This window comes from Tachypleus tridentatus, chromosome 3, assembly GCF_004210375.1.
Source record: "Tachypleus tridentatus isolate NWPU-2018 chromosome 3, ASM421037v1, whole genome shotgun sequence".
Classification (NCBI taxonomy): domain Eukaryota; kingdom Metazoa; phylum Arthropoda; class Merostomata; order Xiphosura; family Limulidae; genus Tachypleus; species Tachypleus tridentatus.
The window spans coordinates 12,097,458-12,120,184 of record NC_134827.1 but is presented as its reverse complement, the minus strand read 5'-3'; the positions used below and the strand labels follow the sequence as shown (position 1 = coordinate 12,120,184).

Here is a 22,727-nt window from a genome sequence, read left to right as displayed (position 1 = left end):
TATCATACAGTAATGTCTGTGGTTCTGTATCATTACTTTGTAACACTTGCATAGGTTCGTTTTATTTTAATTTCTAATTTTACCTGATATCATTGTAACTCAGATCCAGACTTTTCGTTTGCATTCCATATGCATTCGCTAGTATAGACGGGATGCGTCGACAGTCTTGACTGATATACGAAAGCTGTAAAATAAGCTGGTATTAAAGACGAGATTCTGCTCGTATTTTTATAGAGAAAAAAGAAAAAGCGAAGTAGGAAGTCATGCATTAATTGGCTATGATTAACCGGATGAAATTTTAAGCGTGAAATAATAACTTTCTAAAGAAATTAGAACTAAAAACGGATTAAGCCTCGTACTAGCAGTTCCGCTAACTGAACAATTCCTTCAACCAGTTAATTTCTTATGCCGCCAGTCTCAGCTTTTATTTTTGTTTTGAACAACCAGGCGTGTGATAACTAAGAATGGAGCATTCAAGAAGACATAATTTAGTTTGCTTAAGTATCTCCCTCGTTAGTAAAGTTGTAGGTTCAAACTTCGATCAGTTTCAATTTATACTTAAAGATAACACATTTTTTTAATTTTTTCTTCATCGACAGTCACTTCAAGGCGTTGTTTAATAACAGTCAACCTAATTATTCTATAGATAATCCTTTGTCTGTTCGTGTATGCATTAGATAATTGCTGGCATTCGACTACGTCACTCATAATAATTTGGATACAAAAATTATTTAGAGATTTTGATGTCTTATGTTTGTAGTTTATACGTATAAAAAAAGGGTATATAGTTCCATCATTTTCATTGTGAACTCCTATATTTTGCTCACAATCACAAATAACGCAAATTTTTATAAAAAAGAATTATATGACAAAATTTAAAAGGATAATAGAAATTTCATTTATTACAAAATGTACCACAAATAAATTTCGGTTACTAGTAGATGGCTACAGCTTAAATACATATGCAACACATATTTTTGTTGCAAATCTAGAAGTAATTACCTTCACGAAAATCAACATAAATGTTTTTTTTTTAATATTTGTGGCAATAATAATATTGTAATTGTTTCACAATAACAATTTATTTTTCAATTTATATATCTGTAAACAAGTTGAACTAAGAAGTTCATTTTCCAAAATGGTACAAAAAAAAAAAAAGGTCACGTGGTTAGGACGCTCGACTCACAGTTTGAGTGTTGCAAGTTCAAATCCCCATCATACCAAACATTCTCGCCCTTTCAGCCGTGGGGTCGTTATAATGTGATAGCCAATTCCACTATTACTTCGTAAAAGAGTAGCCCAAGAGTTGGAGGTAGATGGTGATAACTAGCTGCCTTTATTCTAGTCTTACATTGTTGCATTTAGGGACGGCTAGCGCAGAAAGCTCTCGTGTAACTTTGCACGAAATTAAAAAAACAAACAAAGAAAACTGTATGTGAACAGTGATATCTAGTAAAAACGAGCCATAACTAAAAACAGAAACTAAAATGCGACAGCTAAGACTTCATATTGCTTTACTTCCACGTCCGACTTTTTACATTCCTAAGTTAATACACATTAATTTAGGCACTGCTCTAGTTTCCATCGTCTTTAAAGAGCACTAGAAAATTTGAGAATCAGTATTCTTGTTTCTATCCTATTAAAATAAGTTACTTTATTTTATACGCAACAAAATATTATTGCTAATACATGCATATTACACAGGTAGCAGTGTATTCCAAAATTAAGAATTTTTTCATTAAGAAATTTATTCTGTATTTAATGTACTTTTATACATAACAAAATATATTGTTAGTACATGCATATTACACGAGTATTAGTGTACTCTAAAAGTACGATTTTCTTTAATAAGGAAAGTATTCTATATTCATAGTAATCCGTTTAAATACTGTCTCGTCCATGTTTGGGTAGCATTTGTTTATCATACGTGTTATAGTCGACTGTATTCTCAATGTTATTACAGTGTTTATCACACTGATGTGCTATAACTGTATCAGTAACACTGCAGTTTGTTTATCACAATGACACATCATACAGATGTTACACTGGTACTGCAATGTTTAATTATCACGCTCGTGTGTTACAAATGGTATCAATACTATTGGTCCAGCAAGGCCAGGTGGTTAAGGCGTTTGAATCGTAATCTGAGGGTCGCGGGTTCGAATCCCCGTCACACCAAACATGCTCGCCCTTTCAGTCGTGGGGACGTTATAATATGACGGTCAATCCCACTATTCGTTGGTAAAAGATTATCCCAAAGTTGGTGGTGAGTGGTGATGACTAGCTGCCTTCCCTCTAGTCTTACACTGCTAAATCAGGGACGACTAACGCAAATAGTTCTCGTGTAGCTTTGCGCGAAATTCCAAACCACTACTACTGCAGTGGTTATCTATGATAAATTATCTATTGCATATATGTTATAATTTGTATTGCAGTGTTTATTTGTCATAATGATTTCGTATCAACAATGTTGTATCATTGACTCAGTAATATTTAATGATCGCATCAACGTGCTGAACAAATACAGTGGCTGATTCACGCTCGGTTCTTTATTTTCTTCATTTATTGCTTATATTTTTCAGTTCTATATTTTTATATTAATTATAAAATTCCTGCACAGTAAGTAATGTTTAATATTTTTTCTATTCTATACTGATAATAATGACAATAACTATTAAAAATTTTCGTAAGAAGTTTACTATAAACTAAAATATGTGAGCTAATAAATATGGCTTTGTACACATATATTTATACTATTTAATAATTATTATTTTAGCGAATTTTAAATGGTTCCCATCACGTTATTTCGTAAGAACTTTTCACAGTTATTGTGTTCAATCTGGAAAGAGAAATATTTCATACAGTCTAGCTCATAATGCGTGCTAAATACTTAGAAGTTATTATAAACGTAATGAAACAACACTTTGTATTTAAAGTATGTATTAGATGTAGGTTTTATAGTTTACTCTGGACTGTGTAACGAGTTTTCATCCATATACAGTAATCGATATGTTTAAGACATCTACCTAGTTTCACGCGAAATAACTGATATATGTGAAATATTTGCCCTTCATATTTTGCGAAACACATCATGATTTACCTAAAACACACAAAATGAAACAGAAACGCAAATATTGTTTGAATAATATACGATAGTCTATCAGGAAGATTGATTTATATAAGTAATTCCCACGAGTTCAGTTTAATCTTTGTAGCACCGCTATCTCTTTGTTGTTCTTGTATTCCGTGGTTTTATCCTTAAAATTGAGAATGTGGTGAGTTGTTAAATGTTTCTAAAAGTATCTGAAGTTATTGTATATTTATTGATAGGCACGAGCTACACAGTAGGCTATTTGTGCTATGCACATCATAAATATCGAAACTCGAACTTCAGTATCACACTTCCAGAAACGTATCACTGAGCCACTAGCGGGCGTATCTGAATTTAAGGCACGTTTCTATATATTAGGTTCCGCAAACTCTAGGGTATTCAAGTAAGATCTCCAGAGAATCTTATATAAGCGTTTACTTGTAAAATATGACGTAAAATTTCCAAATACCTTGTTCTCAATTAATATTAATAAAAGGCAACGCAAACCCACTAAATCAACAAGACCTGTATAAGTTACAGAATTTGAACACAGCAATATAATAGAAATAATAGTATATATATATATGTGTGTGTGTGTGTGTACGTCAAATAAAATACTTAGCGAAATTTATCTATTTTCAAACTCGAATGATTAGTTACAAAATTACATGGTTTTTAGTGCCTCTATGTGGAGAACTGTATATTAATATTATTGTTTTAGTTACTGAACCTCCATAAAAATTAATGAATCTACATAGTTTAAATAAAGACTTTAAACACGGTGTAATGACTTTCTACAATTACACCTCACGTCACCTGTCAAAGGCGCTTATGTATAGATGAATAACTCGACACAACAGTTACGAAAATAATGATCCAATGTAAAAGTTAGACGGAACTGAAGCATCTCCGGCGAACTTAAAATGAGTTTGTATACATATGTTCCATATTTAGAATTACACACGATTTGCTTACTGAGTTTCAAAACAAAAGCAAAATCCGCGAAGGCGTGAGTGTTAAAGCAATAAAGAAAAACGGGTCACTGAAGAAACTTTGATTGCCCCACTGATCTCAGACCTATTTTCGTATCAGTGATAAATCTCACTGTATTCGATATCGTCATGCATGATGGCACATATCCAAGAACTACATTTTGTGTGGATGATCGTGTTACTTCCATAGTTGTTTCCTGCGGGGATTTTCCACAACTTTCAGCTAAATCCACTTTATTCCTTAGTGAAATAGTAAGACTGCGAATGGTACTTCTTATTCGTCTAGTACCATGATGTTATGATAACATCCGAAAAAAATAAAGAGAAAAGTAACCATACAAACAATTATTTGAACCACCGCAGTAACCAACACGAAGTGATACTAAAGCCTTTTTGTTTTCAGGGAAACATTTTTTATTTTTCTCCAATAAGCAGGATAGCTGAATTAAACATTAAATCTACTATACTACTTCAAAGTAAAATTGGCTCAGCAACTGGTACAAGTGTTTTGACAATTACCTTTCAATTAGGCAAAAGTTCTTATTACTAGAGCGACATCTCTCGACATTTGTTACAACTATTCTGACCACGTACATAAAATATAATACTTTCTCCACACTAAATTATAAATTACTAATCGAAAACAATTGTTCTTATTCTACATACAAAATAATAAAAACATAATAAACAAATATGATGGCTGATTATTAAAAAATTAAAATGGTACGAGTTCATAAGTTTAAGGCAGGACGAAAGGAATATTTTCTATTGAAGTCTCAACCCTTCAAATTGGTAATTAGTCGTTTTTTAGTTTGTGGAGCAATGTTTATTTTTTGAAGGAAAATTAACATCAGACTCTTTAAAACTACAAATAACGTACTTTTATGAAAACCTAGTACATATCACAAAATATTGTGTGTATGATATTCAAACACACCTACTAACGAAGAGGTTGGAATATGTTATATAGGATTGGATTTATTGATTTAATAATTTACTTATATTAAATTTAGTGATAGATTCTTAATAACTATGAAAATTTTCTCGTAGCTGCTGATAAAAATCAATTAAAGACTCAACCGTTGTGAAAATTTTAATCGCTTCAAGTTTGTTGCATATAAAGTTGCCGAACAACAAAATGCCACACCATTGCAGAGAATCTGATTATGCCTTGTGTATACGAGATGGTAAGCAAGGTATGTGGGGAGGATCAAGCGAAGAAACTGAATGTCATATCTCTATCAAACAACACAATCCGCCGACGAGTCGATGACATGGCATCAGATATTCTGTCCCAAGTTACAACAGAGATCAAGGAAAGTTCATATAGCAAATTCTCCTTGCAATTTGATGAATCGTGTGACGTAGCCAGTTGTGCTGTTCTCCTTGGGTTCGTTCGTTACGTCCACCAGGACAAGATCAAAGAAGAGTTCCTAGTATGCGAAGATCTGCTTACAACCACGAAGGGAGAAGATATCTTCAATATCATCAACAGTTTCTTTACCACGAATGGATTGGATTGGAACAGCGTTCAACAGGTAGGGAGAGATGTTTATATAAAGTCTAGATTAGTATAAATACAATGAATTACATGGCATATAGTCATATAGTTTTATTTATTGTACAAGTAGCTGTAGTGTAGCTAATATTTTATAAATAATTCACAAAAAGTATCGTGCCTGTCGTACTGAAATACTAAAGTAGGAAATAAATTAAATTAAATTAAAACCATATAATTATAACGCAATCTATAATAGTTTTTCTTTTTTAATCTAGGTCTCCGTCGATGATGGGTCGTAATCGTTGATTACGGGGCCTCATACAAGCTGTGAATCCAGAAATTTCTGTAGATCATTGCATCATTCATCGGTACTCTCTTGGATCAAAAAGCCTGCCTGGTAATCTGAAATTAGTGTTTGAAGATGTGTTGAAAATCGTCAATTTCATCAAGTCCAGGGATGTGAATTCGCGCATATTCAGGGAGCTGTACAAGGAAATGGGAGAGCAGTATCAAGTTCTGCTCTACCACACCGATGTTCGCTGGTTGTCACGAGGCAAGGTTGTACGTCGAGTCATTGAGCTCGAACGGCTCTTCAGGAATTTCTGGCAAGATTATGCATCCGATAAAGAGATTTTAGCTTCAAGTATGCAACTCCAAAATGTTCTTGACTACAATCCTGGAGCTACAAAATGATAAAACACTATAATCCAAGCACTTTCCTAAAAGTTACCTTTCATCTTCAGGGGGAAACTGAAGAAAAATGCTTCACCTTTCAATAATGGTTGGGTTATAGGGTTTTGTATGTTTGTTTTTGAATTTCGCGCAAAACTACACGAGGGTTATCTGCGTTAGCCGTCCCTAATTTAGCAGTGTAAAATTAGACGGAAGGCAGCTAGTTATCACCACTCACCGCCAACTCTGGAAATATACTTTTACTAACGAATAATGAGATTAACCGTCACGCTATAACAGCCGCATGGCTGATAGGGGAGCATGTTTGGTGCGAGGGGAATTCTAACCGGTGCCCCTCAATTTACGAGTCGAGTGCCTTAACCACCAGGATATGCCAGGCGTGTTTTATCATTTGTATTTAGACTTCTTGAACCTACGTATTTTTTCTGACATTATGAATTTTCCCTTCAATGAACTCAGCAGATAGCCCAATGTGGCTTTGCTTTAAGAAAACATATTACGAATTCTAGAGTTACAAATTTTATACATTCTACACGTACATCCTGTGTTAACCACACATTTCTGCTCATGTGTATGTTTCTACAGTGTCAAAATAAATATAAACCTTTTTGTGCTTTTTTAAAAATATTATTGTTATTTTAGTTAAAACTGCTCTTATAAATACGTAACAGCTTTATAATAAAATATGGTTTATATAAAATTTATGAAGTTTTATGTGACACACAACAGAGAGTGCGTTGAATCAAAGAATATCGAAGGTCTCTACGTCACTGATTATATTGTCATTTTAACTTTTATTATTTATACTAGCTGGAGTACCTGTACCCTGGTGGAAGTTATGTAAATTCATAATTAATAAAAGGTTATCTTAGGACATGAAATGTTGTTTCCTTTATGTATAATTTTTAAACCATGAAACACCTATGAAACAGCAAAACACAAAATGTGAAACCGTAAATTTACATGTATCTCATCACAGCATGAAGGTTTGATGAGTCCATGATAACATGCATGTAAATTTCCATTGGAAAATACACACAAGTTTTCACTTTTGCATTTTACGGTTTTCTTGAGTATGTTTTCCCATGGACCTAATGAACCTCCATACCAATTTTGGTAAAGATACATCCACACCCTGCAAAATACCTACATGGATATTAGACATACAATATTATTATACTTATATAAATGGCACCAGTGCATTAGATTCTCACATGACATTCATTATGTCATGTCTGCACCCTGAGAATGGAAAAAATAAAAGTTCTCTGTGTCGGGAAATTGAGGAAAATCAAAAAAATTGCAGTATAATTAACTGCAGTTCTAAATTAGAGCATGTTGTGTTTATCACGCTTACAGAACAATGAAACCCACGTTTTTATAGATCGAGTGTTATCTGTGTTGTCTAGCAACATTTTAAGTTCGTGTATGTGAAGATATGTTCTGCGTGTTATTTACTGCAATATGAAATAGATTTCAGAAACTAGGACTCTAACTTTGTCAACTGTCTTTATGAGCTTCAAAACGGCAGCGATTTACAAAATTATGTATGCCTAACAACTGAAGAGTTTGTTTTATGGTCCCCCTTGGAACGATGACTAGTGAAAATATATCATGTTCATTACACACTATTCGTTCGTTAGATGTCTTCGACGAGACGAACGTGCGCTAGGATACCAATATTGATGTAATGATACAATCGAAACATCAAGATACTTATTTCTAGAATTGACTAGATATTTGTTTAGCATAAATATTACTGTGGTATAAGAACATTGTTTCTGATACGTACTGTTTTACAAATCAAGGTTCACAAATGCAAGCGCTATTCACCTTGAAGTGGTATCAACATAAGACAGCCTACTGGTTATCGGAAGGAACACAGAAGTAAACCTTTGATGCAGGACATATTTTCCCCTGCTCCTGCTGGTGAAAAATAAGCAAACCAGACATTTTTTTGCCGAAGATACTTCTAATAATTAAGAGTCAAAAAATTCAAAATCAGAGGGTCGCGGGTTCGAATCTCCGTCACATTAAACGTGCTCGAACTTTCAGCCGTGGGAGACGTTATACTGTGACGGTCAATCCCACGATTCGTAGCCCAAGAGTCGGTGGTCGATGGTGATGACTAGCTGCCTTCCCTTTAGCCTTACACTGCTAAATTAGGGACGGCTAGCGCAGATAACACTGTTGTAGCTTTGCACAAAATTCACAAAAAAAAAAAAACAATCCTTTAGCTAGCAGAGGCAGAAAACAAACGATATAACTGAACGAACATTACACATAAGTTACGAAAAGTTTAACAACATTACAGAAAAAAAAAAAAACGGTATCACACGTGGCATTCTTGCTCATATCACAATATAAAAATTACGGATTGGCGATCTATACAAGAAATTCAGAGAAATAAAATTACCGTAACAACTGCGTATAAACACAAACTTTAATGCAACATTACTGACATACACCTTTCGCTAGGCAGTACTTTAATAATAGTGTTACTCTGCATGGCGATTTACGTGTGGCTGAAACATTGCAAAAATTAATTTATATTATCTATGTATCTTAACTTATTCATTGAATTTATCTGAATTGTGTCTTTTTCAACTGACGGAATATTATTATTCAAGGCCTATATTATTTATAAACTTTCATTTTTACGAACGGACAACAAATTACAGCTGAGGTGTTTCAAAAGTTAACAAAAGCTACATAAGGAATATCTGCACATACTCTAATTTTGAGCTGACAGACTTGGAAATCTTAGATGTAATGTTTAAAGCATACCACTTTTTCTTGCATGCTTTCTACAGTCAATCTAGTGTACTCTGACGTCGGTTTCTCAGTGTCCATCTCAACAATCCATTGAACAAAAAAAAAAAAAACTGGTGTTTTGAACGGTATATTTTCGACGGAATAGGATGAATATCCATTCCATTCTCCTGCTGATTAAGGTATGCAAGGTTGAAAGTGAGAAATGAATGGAAACCATATTTTGGTGACCTCATATCATGTTGATCTGATTTACATACAAATATTCTTCTAAACATGTTACCTACTGTTGCCTGGGGCACGTAGATGGCTTTTTTCATAACCTCCGTGTAAGTGAAATCTCATCTCTTACGCAAAGTCACACTTTGTTTATCACTGCTGGGTAACGACTTGTTGCAAGTCTCTTTTTGAATGGCTCTGTTTCTCCAACTTGATCCACAACCCCATTTTTTTTAATGTCATTAAGTACAAGGGATATACAGCACTTGAATTTCTAAATCTGAAAACAAACTTATGATGTGTACGAATATTTTGTGGTGGAAAGGGCTGTTACACACTTTAGTATAGGGACATCACATATGTTTTTTATTTCGTTTCGTCCTCCATAGTGGCACAGCAGTATGTCTGCAGACTCACACTGCTAGAAACTTGGTTTAGATCAGCGTGGTGGGCAGACTCTAGATAGCCCACTGTGTAGCTTTGTGTTTAATTAATTCTAAACAAACAAACAAACAAAATCATCCCTTTTAGTTAAATAATAAAATTTGGGCACATTTTAAGACACCTTTTTCTTATACGTTATCTCACTTAAATTAATTCATAACTGGGATTATTTACATGCCCAGTCAGAAGTTTCTCTACTAAAGTCTTCAATAGCTCTTGTCAGTCACACGCCAGAACACACGCTATGACCTTTATTATTTAGTATTTTGTATTGTTGTTAACTGGTATTGTAGATTGTGGAAGTGATAATAAACATTTGTTCTTGGGTAAATGTGTGTCTTGTCTCTTTCTTTGTAATTTAATTGTCGCAACTCGTTGGGAAATACTAACCTACGCCAGAGAACCTCCAGTTATTAGTAGGCCTGATTTACTAGTGCTGTATTTTATATAGTTTAAACGTTTGTATGAATCAGTTTGAGGTTAATTTACTGGAATTCATTTCACACTTTCTTCATATTCTGTCCACAACTTATTACTATCGTACATATTTTCAAAAATTTTAATTACGCTATTATGAAACAATTTCTCGGACTTGTAGCAATATCGTTTATCACTTAAACTAGCATCCATCAGGCAGATTGAAGAGCGTAAATATTCCATATAATATGATTTAGTGTGTGTGTGTGTGTGTGTGTGTTTGTCACGTAACTCCTAAACCGCTGGTCGCACAGACTTATAAATGACACTAAGCAAATAGTCTCGAATCCGAGATGTTTATAAAAATCTAAAACTCTTCACCCGCCCCCTTACAGAACCCGGATATTTTACGAAAACACTTTTACAGGAATTCCCCGAAAGCAGATCCAAATTTGATATTGATTTATATTATAGCTCATAAATAAGCGAGTGTACTTGTTATCGAGGCTCGACATGGCCAGGTAGGTTAAGGCGTTCGACTCGTAATCCGAGGGTCACGGATTCGAATCCCCATCACACCAAACATGCTCGCCCTTTCAGCCCTGAGGGCATTATAACGTGAAGTTCAATCCCACTATTCGTTAGTAAAATAGTAGCCCAAGAGATGGCTACTGGGGGGTGATGACTAACTGCCTTCCCTCTAGACTTACACTGCTAAATTAGCGACGTCTAGCGCAGATATATCTCGGGTAGCTTTGCGCGAAATTAAAAAAAACAAAACAAACAAACTAATTATCGTTGATAACTTCGTTAAATAAATTAAACGTGCATTATACGGTAGTGATCATTAAATTGAAAAAGTGCCAAAATAGTTGTTCAATATTAAATCTGTGTTATAGCGGTCCTGTAAATGTAGATTATAAACTTACAGTTAGTCACTTAACATAACGAGTTAGTTGCTTAAATCAAATTAATACTTCACTGTCAACGTTTACAAGTTCCACTTTACTTATTCTAACCTACGTTTATAATTCAGCCAAATATTGTTTACTAAAATGTTCATATTCGAATTAACAATTTATAGCACTATGAATAATCATATCAAGTATACTATGACACCTATTAGTAAACTCGTATCACAATATCGACATATTACGTTCAACTTTTTTTTACTAAATAAATTTTATTTGAAAATTAAAATATCAATCAACAAAGGCGTAAAAAAATTATAGCTTTCTGATGCTAAGTATCTGGTACTGGACGTCTGAAGTAATAATGGTTTTAAAACCTAATTAGGTGCTTACCATGTTAATGTGGAAAGCTTGTAATGAAGGACAGAATTCCATGACTATATCTAGTGCTTTAACTGTAAGTTACAATAACACTCTATTGGCAAGTATCATAAACCTGACTATTTTAAACCCAAGAACACGTAATGCGTCACTTTCAGTTTATGGATTACCTTGGGAAAAAATTGATTATGCTTACATAATTCATTTACATCGCTTATATATATAACTCGCCACATTTAGAATCCACACAATAAATAGACGGTGACGTCAAGCTGACGTATCAGGTTTAAATATCTGAAGGTTATGTGAAAATGAGAGAACGAAGTGTACAAATATAAGAGAAAACATAATACAATAAACACTAAAGGTACTAAACCATACAGAAATGCATTAAACCAGATCATTATTACTTTGTTTAGCATATAATGTCTTCATGCCACCTACCCCTCTATTATAGTCCATTCTACAGCTTTGCGACTAACAACAAACAAACGAGTTGTAATTCGATAGTATTGGAAAAACTACTTGTGGTATATCACACAATTCCAAATACTATTATGGTGTGTAAAGTAGAAAAACAAAACTAGTACAAACATTCTACAGACGGCGAGACACACTAACGTAGTCTATACTAGCCACAGATGCTTAAGTGTGTTAGTTTGGTTCATTTGTATTCAGAGTAACAATACCAATGGAATAATTTCATCGGGTACTTCAACAGTAATGTGATGCGAGTAGCATGAATGTGGAAACCACGGTTTCTGTTGTTTTTCTATACTGGAAGCACCCACATTAATGGTAGGATATAGCAATATCAAGAACTCGGTCGTAGCCTTAAAATATAGAGTAAATACAAGATTGGTATTTTCTAGAGCACAGATAGATAAATACACGATGAGCTATCTGCACTCTGTCCACCATGGGAAATCGTTTCCAAAATTTTAGCGTTGTACGTCCGAAAACGTACCTCTGGTCCACCAAAAAAATTGGATTGGTTTGTGTATTCTTCTTAAGCTGTGGATCTATTATCATTCATCAAGTAAAGTATGTCATTCGTGAGGAGCCGTCGCGTGCTGTGATAACTAATTTAAGTGTCAAGATAAATCGATAACAATGACGACAACATTGAATATTGCTAGAATGATGTCCTCTCGTACTTTTTATTTGTTGAATTAAAGCAAAAGTAGCTAGATGACTATCTGCGCTAGCCATTACTAATTTAGACATTACAGACTAAAGGGAAGACATCTACTAAGCATCACCAACCGCCAATGCTAGAGCTATTTTTGCCAACGAAAGTGAGATTGACCATCACATTGTCAGGTCCTTACGACTGAAAAAGTGAGTAAGTTCGATAAGAGGAATCGAAACTCTGATCCGCAGATTGCGAGTCCAACGTACTAATCACCAAGCTATGTCAGGCCTGCCGGTCTTGTACTATTTTCTACAAATATTCCTTGTTTGTGCACATGATATAATGTTTAGCGTACTGGGCTGCGTAAGGAAAGATCTAAAGATCAAGACGTAATTTTCACTTAGGATTGCCTTTAAAGTAAACAGTCAATCCCATTATTCAAATCAGGATCGCCATCTAATTTCATAAAAGTTGTAACAACATCAAAAGCGGATAGCGGACTTTAAACTTCAACACGGCTGTTCTCTTGATCTCTATCATTACGAGGAAGAATCACCGAACCGAAAACCTCGCCTTTCCTAACACTAATCAATATACCTCCCATGTTCCCTCCACCCTACTACCGAACAACATCCGTCGCCAACCAGCATACCCAAATTTATAGTTTGTAATAAACAACATTAAAAGACCAAAGTACCCAGACTACACCTATAGCCGAAATCAAACATCAAGACAAGTCAACCCAAACCCAACCGACACCAGAATTTTCTACCATGAAACACCGAGAACTCACAACAAACCTGATCCTCAACAGTCTATCACCATCCCTTAACCCAGACTCATCTGCCCCGCATTCGTCGTCAAATTCGCCAAACACTTACTAATCAACACTTTCACAGAACGACCAAATAGACGAGCCACTCGCACACCAGCATAGGATTTTTAAATACTCGCCGCCCTGAAGGACCACAAGCTCGATAGTGGCGTAGATGGCCTAGTTGCTTTGCGCCATAAAACACCAAACCAATCAATCAACCAGCTCGATAGTATCAACATAATTTGATAATTATGAAACCCGGTTTATTAACGAATCAAGAATATCAGTACCTGTCAACGGTACCTTCTTTCAAACTTCCAGTTGTTTTACAGTATTCTCAAGTGAAGCTGCAAAATGGTCCTTAAAACCCAGTGTGCAGGTCACTGATACTGAATTCGTAGAACTGAGTGGGCTATGGAGGAGTGTCACTGTTTCAGGTATTCATTTGTTTACAAAAAACTGATGTTCTGCTGCTTATGTTATCAGGAATGTTATTGCCCTCTAGTGGCACAGCGGTATGTCTGTAGACTCACACCGGTAAAAATCGGGTTTCAATACCCATGGTGAGCAGAGCACGGATGACCCATTGTGTAGCTTTACGCTTAATTCCAAACAAACTAAAAATTCAGGAATGTTGATCACAAATATGTGAGTTTGTGTTTGAAGCAAAAGTCATTCATTACATTTAATTTATACTAGACACAATCCTAGCAGTATATTTTCAGAATAAAATACAAAAGAAAACATCTTTTCAACAGTATTTGTTAATTTTATCTGAATTTTAACAACCAAGAATCATTATGCACGGTTCACCAAATGTCTAGTACCAGATCATGGTTGACAGATGGTTGTACAAAAAAAAAAGTAGCGAAAGATAAAAAAACTGCTCACTATATATATATATATAATTTAAATAATAATTATTTTACTCACATTTCTTTTCAATTTTAATTTAAAGCTATAATGAGCTTAATTTCTCGCCCTCTATACATTCCTCTCCACATGTATATCAGTGGTATGTTTCAGCGTAATCGAAGAGGAATCAAAGCTTACATAATGGTAGTTTCTTTATTTGAATACCACTTTGATTAAAGAAATTGAAGTTAGGAGATTAAATCCCATGCGATTTGTTAATTTCGTATTGGTTGAGGATACTCGAGAAAATATCCTATCAAAGGTGGCGTTGCTGACGAGTAAACTGTATGCAGTTAATAGTTAATGCAAAGAGTGAAACCTCTTTTAGAAAGAGGCCTCCCACCGTATATTTAACGGGAATTACCTTGCTCCAAATCATTATCTGTCAGAAGGAACGACACCCGAAAAACAAAATCCAATCCAAATTTAGTATCTGTCTCTATTTGTTTTCTACATTTCCAATTACATACTGAACAAGAGAACAACTGTGGTTCAAGCATATGTAAGGTGACATGTTTCTTTTTTTTTATCTTCTTAAGAGACTCATTATTTTCAGGGATGCGAGCAAGTAGTTTTGTGCATACGTGTTTCAAAAACATTTGACAACTTTTGAATGGCATTGATGGTTCCATCTGTTTTAGCTTACTCATTAACAATACTTAGAGCTCATACCCAAAACATACTTGTTTAACTGAAAGGAAAATGAAAGTAAACTGCAGATCTACTTCAAGATTTACATTCTGAGAATAAAAGATTCTTCGAAGCATTGAAATTTTAAAACTTTCTAGTTCACATAATAGAATGAAATTATCTTCGTTCCTCCTGAAAAACCAAATTCAACCTTTCAAAATCACTCAGTAGAGGCTTCATAAAAGTAAAGATGTGATTCATTTGTAACGTCATGGAAGTTCTTTTGCTACATGTTTGTTGAAAATTGTGCGGGCAGATTGGAAATGAATCTTCAGAAAATCCCATTGATTGAGAATCCTATTTACGCAATTGTTTCTTGCCAGTCGTCGAGTAACGAAAAGAGAAATCATCTATATTGGTTTTTCCCACCATTAATCAGCTTTTATAGATCCATGTAAGATTCGCTTCTAAGAGCAGACCTATTAAATCAGTTATTACTTTCTCTAAGCATATAATCAGTAGGTGATTTTGTAATTCCAAGATTTTATGCTTTATGAAAATTTCACAAAATAGGAGCTACTTATAAACTTATAGTATCTAACATAGCTTCATCCTATTACAATGTAGCTAAATTTTTACCATATGAATATTATTTTTTGAGTTATAAAAACATTATACAATTGAAAATTTAAGAGAATTTGCAGAAAAAATAAAGTGAATTTAAATATACTCATATTTTTTGATATTGTATCACACTATTCAGAAAAGCACCTATTGATAACACTATTAATTGTTTTGAAGACAAATTAAGAGTGAATATTGTGACAGTCAGTGACAATTTAGACATGACAAATTTAACAAAAACGTCTGCAGAAAATTCACTTTTTATTCAACTTAATAATAAGATCAGTGAGAGGAGTGACTATAGGTTCTCCGTTATCTCTCTGTGACCCTTTCATGAATAGGTTTAAAACAGGTGATTTATATAATACTAAACTTAAACCAAATATACGGTATGACAATGACATTTTCGTGGTCTGGAGATATAACAAAGAAATAGTGTTAGTTTGTTTCTTACTAACTACTTAAATGTCTTGAACCCGCTACTTAATTTACTTGTATGGTTGAGGAAAACAATATTTTACCGTTTTTGGTCGTATTTATTAAGTAAAAACAAAGATAAGTTAGAAACTACGGTTTGTCAAAAACATTTTCCTGTTTCCATGTCACCACAAGAAGAATCGTGTTATACAAAGTCACAAAAGAGTCACCTTCTTACCCTTATGTTTACAAGTCTTTAAAGCTACGTTCTGCTTAAGAGATTTTAAAAATGAACTGTTGTTAATCAAATATTTATTGTTAGATGGAGGTTTCTCACCTAACACTGTTGATACAGCTGTGAGAAAATTTAACAAAGTTACAAATAATGATCAAGTAAACTAAAACAAAATTTGATTAAATAGAAATGTTGTTTTTACCACACGTGTTATGTCAAAATTTCATAAATCTTATTTCCATTTAAAGACCTTTTAACAGCTCCTATTTTAGCAACGTAAGACTAGATGAAAGATAGCTAATCTTCACCAACCAGTGCCAACTCTCGAACTACTCTTTCACCTACAATAGATTGTCACGCTATACTGACCTCGCGTCTGAAAAGGAAAGAATGTTTGGTGTCACGGGAGTTCGAACCCGCGACCTTCAAAGTAGGATTCGAGCGCCCTGACCACCTGGCCATACTGGGTATATATCAAATAAAACTGCAGATGAAATCAGTTCAATGGAGAAAACGGGTATTTATAAAATTTATTGTGATGGTATATACATTGATAAAACTGGAATAAATTTTAAATTTATAGAAAATTAACATAAAAGAAATATTAAAAACATGACTGAAAACTTTGCACTAACTAGACATGTAAATTATATGATCATGTCATCCACTGCAAAACAAACACTGTTATTATGACTCAACCAAATAATATAACCGCTGGAATATCATAGAAGTCATAAAAATAATGAAGCACAGTAAAAATCAAAGTTTTATTTTCTGAATCAGATTTCAAATTAAAGGATCTTTAAACAAAATTATTTTAAATGTTTTGGTATACTTTGCCCAACTTCCTTTATTTCCTTATTTAACTTTAATTTAATCACTCTAACCACCCCCATCACCCTTCCGCAGTGGCACAGCGGCATGTCTGTGGTCATTGCCGCTAGAAACCTCGTTTCAATGTTCAGGGTGAACAAAGCACAGATAGCCCTTAACATAGCTTTGTGTTTGATAACAAATGACATTGAATCACACTAAACTACTGAGCAGTAATGCACAAATTACAGGTGCTTCATGAAATACAACCAGAATAAAATAACCCTTGAGAAAATTAGCAACGTTAATTAACTTTTTGTTCTTACTTATCGTACAATTACTAGACAGATTAATCCTAATGAATTTTTCGTCTGTGCACTTAAAATCCATCAAAAATCAACGACTTTTCTCGAATGTATTATGACGTGAAATTAATATGTTGTTAGGCGTCCGGTAGACCCTCTTTTGTTTATTTTGTTATCAGTAACTTTAGTTAAATATAAAATTAATATATTTCTAAAAAAAAAAACTTCTAAAGAAGTTCTAATTATTATTATTTAATTGCAGTATTTTTTGTTTAGTTAAAGTTAAACACAAAGTTACACTGTGGGCTATGTGTGCTCTACCCACTAAGGCTATCGTAACCCGGTTTCCAGTAGTATAAATCCACAAATATACTGTTGTGCCATTGGGTTGGGGGCAACATTAACGAAAATTTGTGATTTCATAACAAAAGACGTAGAAGGAAGATTTTGAATAGGCCCCAAAAATATAATTTAACCCAACAAGAACATTTAATAGCGTCAGCGGATTGAAAGTAGTCCAGTTTGTAATATTTTTCCTAATATGTCAACCCTGTATCAGATTTTCTTGTTAATACATCCTTATCCATGCTGAGAAAATCATACGCGGTTTTCCTCAGGATGTTTAAAGTTCCCATACTTAAAACCTAATACTTGGAAATAAAATACCTTTCACTAAAGCTGTGCCACTCAGAAAGGAGGTTTAGCTTTGTTTGTTTTGAATTTCGCGCAAACCTACTAGAGGGCTATCTGCGCTAGCCGTCCGTAATTTAGTCGTGTAAGACTAGAGGGAATGCAGCTAGTCATCACCACCCTCCGCTAACTCTTGGGCTACTCTTTTACCAACGAATAATGGGATTGACCATACATTATAACAACCCCAAGGCTGAAAGGACGAGCATGTTTGGTGCGACCGTGATTCGTACCCGTGACCCATGGAGATGACGAGTCGAACGCCTTAACCCACCTGGCCATGCCGGGCTTGAGGTTTAGCAGTTTCAGAGTATATAAAATAGAAAAGTAAATACTCTAACTTCTAGCAGGAGTTTCATACTGATTGTGAAACCTATTCATAGTTTCTCAATCATAGATAAAACTGTAGGTGTCTCAAAGTTATAACCATTTTATTAATTTAATTATTCTATGCATATAAGGAGATTGGTTTGTTTTGAATTGACTGTAACATTATAACGCCCCCACGGCTGAAAGACCTAGCATGTTTGGTGCAACGGGGATTCGAACCTGCGGCCCTCAGACTACGAGACCTGCTCTTCAGAGAAGACCTGTGATGTTTTTAGCGAAACCTTAAATATTATTAAATTTAATACATTTTAGTGTACATCATGACTTATACATTCAAAATGAAGATGCTTTACCGTTCAGAAAGATTTTACATTTATATATATAAAAACGGGTAGTATGGATAGAGAAAACTCTATGTAGATGAGCGAAGAATGTTTCGACCTTCTGTCATCGTCAGGTTTACATGTATATTTTTCTCTGCAAGTGGGTTTTCTCGTCATCACAGATTTGACATTTGTTTTAATATTACATAAAAGCTACATACGAAAGCATGTTTATGATTTTTAAAACAGAACATTCCAGGCATTTACTGAACATTGCTTCAAGATTCGTTAAAATGTGTTACTGTTTGTTTGTTCTTAAGCACATCGCTGCACAATGGGTTATTTGTGCTGCGCCTTCTACAGAAGTCTAGCCCCAAAGGTTAGCATATAAGCCCTCTACGTAACCCATTGAATGGTCAAATTTATTGTTAATGAGCGTTTATGTGTATGATCGTTTGCTTTAAAGCTACATAATTGGCGTTTGTGTTGTGCCCACCACATGTATTAAAACTCGATTTTTAGCACTATGAGCCTTCAGGCTTACCATTGTACCACTGTGGTAGGGCTTTTGCATATAAACGACATTTTTGTAAACTTTAGTCAAGAAATAAAAGTAAGTTATTCCACAAACCACTACTTAACTTTAGGTGTATTTTTCTAACATAGTTTTTAGAAGTTGGATTACCGCTTTTTAAAATATTTTAAAATACACGCTACCCTAAACTATTCATTTCATAAAACTTAAAATAAGCGCTTGTTTCTTCTGCTGCGATCTTTGAAGTAGTTTCACTGTGAGTTAGCATTGCAGTACATGCAAAGATAATTGTTTAAATTTCACTTAAGAAAGAAACAGACACCTTAAAGGAATGTGGCATCATGTTTCTCAAACCCCTTATCTAAAACATCTTAATATAATTTCTAAATTATAGTAAACATAAGAAACATCGGTTACACAACCATGCAATGTATTACACTTAATTATTCAGTTGCTCTAACAGTTTTTGTTATTTTGTTTCCGAGGTAAATAATGCTTTGTCATGTCCCAATATACATGTATTTAATCACTCGCATATCTCTCATTTTCTTCTTCTTTATTAAACTGTGAATGAGAGGCATAGCTGAAGGCCTACAATGTCAAAAACCACTTCTGAATATCCGTGGTTACATCTCAAGTAGCCTATTGTGCAGCTTTGCGCTTAACAACAAACAAACAAACAAACTGTTTAGCAATTCTCTTAGAAATTCTTCTAAACGAAGTCGCTGGTCGATATATGCATTAAGAGCCTCCGTTTTTCTCTTTCTGTCTCTAAACAACGTTACGCTTATATCTTTGTTCACAAACTACTGTGCTGAGGAAACGCAGATTTTTTATAAGAAATACAGACAATACATGACATTAAAGCTTCAAGCGATGAACGAGCCAGCATTAGTTTTTTTCATGTACTCAGAGGATTATTAATTAAAGCATTCATCATCCTAAGTGTAATCATATCATAATTAGAAATGTGTCGTTCATCAACGATTCACTCGTTTTTTGAGTGAATTAATGGGAATCGAGTCCCGTTTGAGTCGATAAACAAACTACGTGATAGGAGAAGGAAAATGACCGTTAAAATAAGTTCATAATATGATTCAAACTCTGACGCATCTGGTACAGTAATCATCCTGGAGTTTCGAACTAAAATATACACACTGAATCCTCATCATAATATTAACAAATAACAATAATAACTCTCATTAGTATTACTACAGACACAACTTTTGGTTTTACAGTACCACGACAAGTATATACGACCAATGTCGTGTTTTCAATTCGTCTTCAGTAGTTCCAGCAGATTGGATTTTGTAAGGTTGTTAAACTGTTGGTTAGACTGTGTTAAATAGTTTATATTCTAATGTTTTATCCAAAACTTTAATAACGTGTAGTCATTTGTCAAATAATATTTGATTTAATGTTTGAGAAGCACAGCTACCTAAACAATCAACTTTATATTGTACATTCGGGCATTTTCTCTTCAAATAATCTTTCATAACTGAGTGCTTTAATCTAGATGTGTTAATTTTGTTCTAATAAATCGAATCTTTTGAATCGACTTATACACTAAACTGAATCCTATGAATCCATTCTGTAGAATGAATAGAACTGCTCATCACCAATAAAAACGTCTGGCTGATTCAACACAATTTTAATCAATTCGAAAATGTTCGTGTTACATAACCACGACAAAACAAGTTTAACTGCATACCTACGTAAGGTTACGAGACTTGTAAACAAAGTTACGTAATTTTCTACGTGTCAATTGAAACAAAATCTGAATCAAATAAAACGAAATAATCAAACAAATTATAAGTAGGAATTATCTTACCTGACCATTTTCCAAGTATATAATATTGCTTTTACACTGGTTTTCTTTATAACTACTTTCTCCTGGACTGGTATGCAAAGAGCTTACCGTTAAATCGACTTTTCTGTTCGCCGCCATATTAGGTGACGACATCTATCGGCTAAAATCGTTTAGGTGATAAGGTGAATCACTTCAGCGTGATCGAGTCTTTGTTCGGGTGGAATTGGGCGGTGGATTAAGAATGCGTATATGGAACACATGACGTATTGTTCCTGAAAAGTATCACGTGAAGGAAGTCCTACATGTGTTGTATATAATGCATGCTAATTTCACATACAAAAACAGACACCCAAACGAAATCTATAAGATGTTGACTACATAATTTTGTTCGCATAATTAAATCTATTTTATAAGAAAAAAACTGTTTATTACCTCTCTGCAAATTAATTGAAGATAATTTTCTGATGAAAATTTATATTGAATGGATGAATTACAATATTTAAAAAAATACAATGTATACAGCAAAGCATCATTAATGATATGTCTACTTTTATTTGCTTTATCTCTAAGCTCTATTTACTTATACACATGCATATGTATATATGTAGTAAAATCAACTTCTAAAAATAATAAATATGAATTATGGTTTATTTATTAAACACACAACTTTGTTTTAAAATCTGTAAATGAGAGAACATTTACTACTCCAGCAAAATATTTCAGTTTCAGTCACTAACTTTTAAATAATTGAATCAAGACATATAAGGGAATTTATTTTCTCTTTTTATTTATATTTAAAACAGAAACTGTTACAAGTGTACAACTTAAAAGATTTTACAGTCGTTACTTATTGGATATCATATATTTTGATTTACAGAGTAATATTTGTAACGCTTTTTGTAAATATTGACCGTCTTTCGAACACACACCAGAGCTGTATTTATATTAGTGCAGTGCTTGTTTGTATATTTTGTTATTACGCACGAAAGCAACCACTTTTACATGACGTATTGTCCCTGAAAAGCATCACGTGAAGAAGTCCTATATATATTGTCGATAATGTATGCTTATTTCACATACAGAAACAGGCACTGACAGTGTTAATGAGCGTCGAAACTGATGTTGTAACGTCATAAACCCATAGTCTTACCGCAGAGTCACCGGCTAGTTAGCGCAGTGTTTGTTTATTTGAAGCTAAGCACAAAACTACACAATGGGCTATGAGTATCGAAATCCGGTTTTTAACGTTGAAAGTTCGCACACATACCACTGTGATATGGAAGGGTCACTAGCGCAATGCTAAAACGTTTATGTTATTGGATATGTAATATAACTTACTTTAGAAAATTGTATGTAGATGAAAACCATGATGTAACACGTCTATAAAAAACAAAACTTGTTCGCAAAGAAAATGCCAAGGGCTTTAGTTTTGCTGTTATGGCCATCTGTAAACTTGTTACTGTTTTAGAGTTTTCATTCAGACTCAACAACCATATACGGATATCTGTTTAATTATTACCTAAAATACAAAAGTTTGTTATAATTTTTATACATCTTAAAATATATATAATTAAAATAGAATATTATTGTTAAATGATATGAAATTTTATCCGTATGTTATATCATTATTTTTCGCACTGAAAATACACTAGTGAGTAGAGTATGTAATTTGACTAAAATATCAACAATTGGAGTTTGAAGATATGTAAATATTTATATGTGTGTAT

At 33.8% G+C, this 22,727-nt stretch overlaps 1 protein-coding gene across 4 annotated transcripts in view; it reads right to left on the bottom strand.

Annotated features, from left to right (window-relative positions):
* Window positions 1-21,232, bottom strand: part of LOC143246367 (leucine-rich melanocyte differentiation-associated protein-like) — a 28,170-nt gene extending 6,938 nt beyond the window's left edge. Inside the window, exons 1-2 of one of the 4 annotated variants that reach the window (XM_076492950.1) lie at window positions 21,109-21,232; window positions 84-184 (exon numbers count right to left, since the gene is read on the bottom strand). In XM_076492950.1, coding sequence (XP_076349065.1) covers window positions 84-184; window positions 21,109-21,153 — 146 coding nt within the window. In that variant the 5' untranslated portion in view covers window positions 21,154-21,232. Of the gene's footprint in view, window positions 1-83; window positions 185-11,433; window positions 11,491-21,021 lie in introns of those variants that run through there. The other 3 variants (XM_076492949.1, XM_076492948.1, XM_076492951.1) reach the window with 3 other exon arrangements.
* Window positions 21,233-22,727: the final 1,495 nt, after the last annotated feature.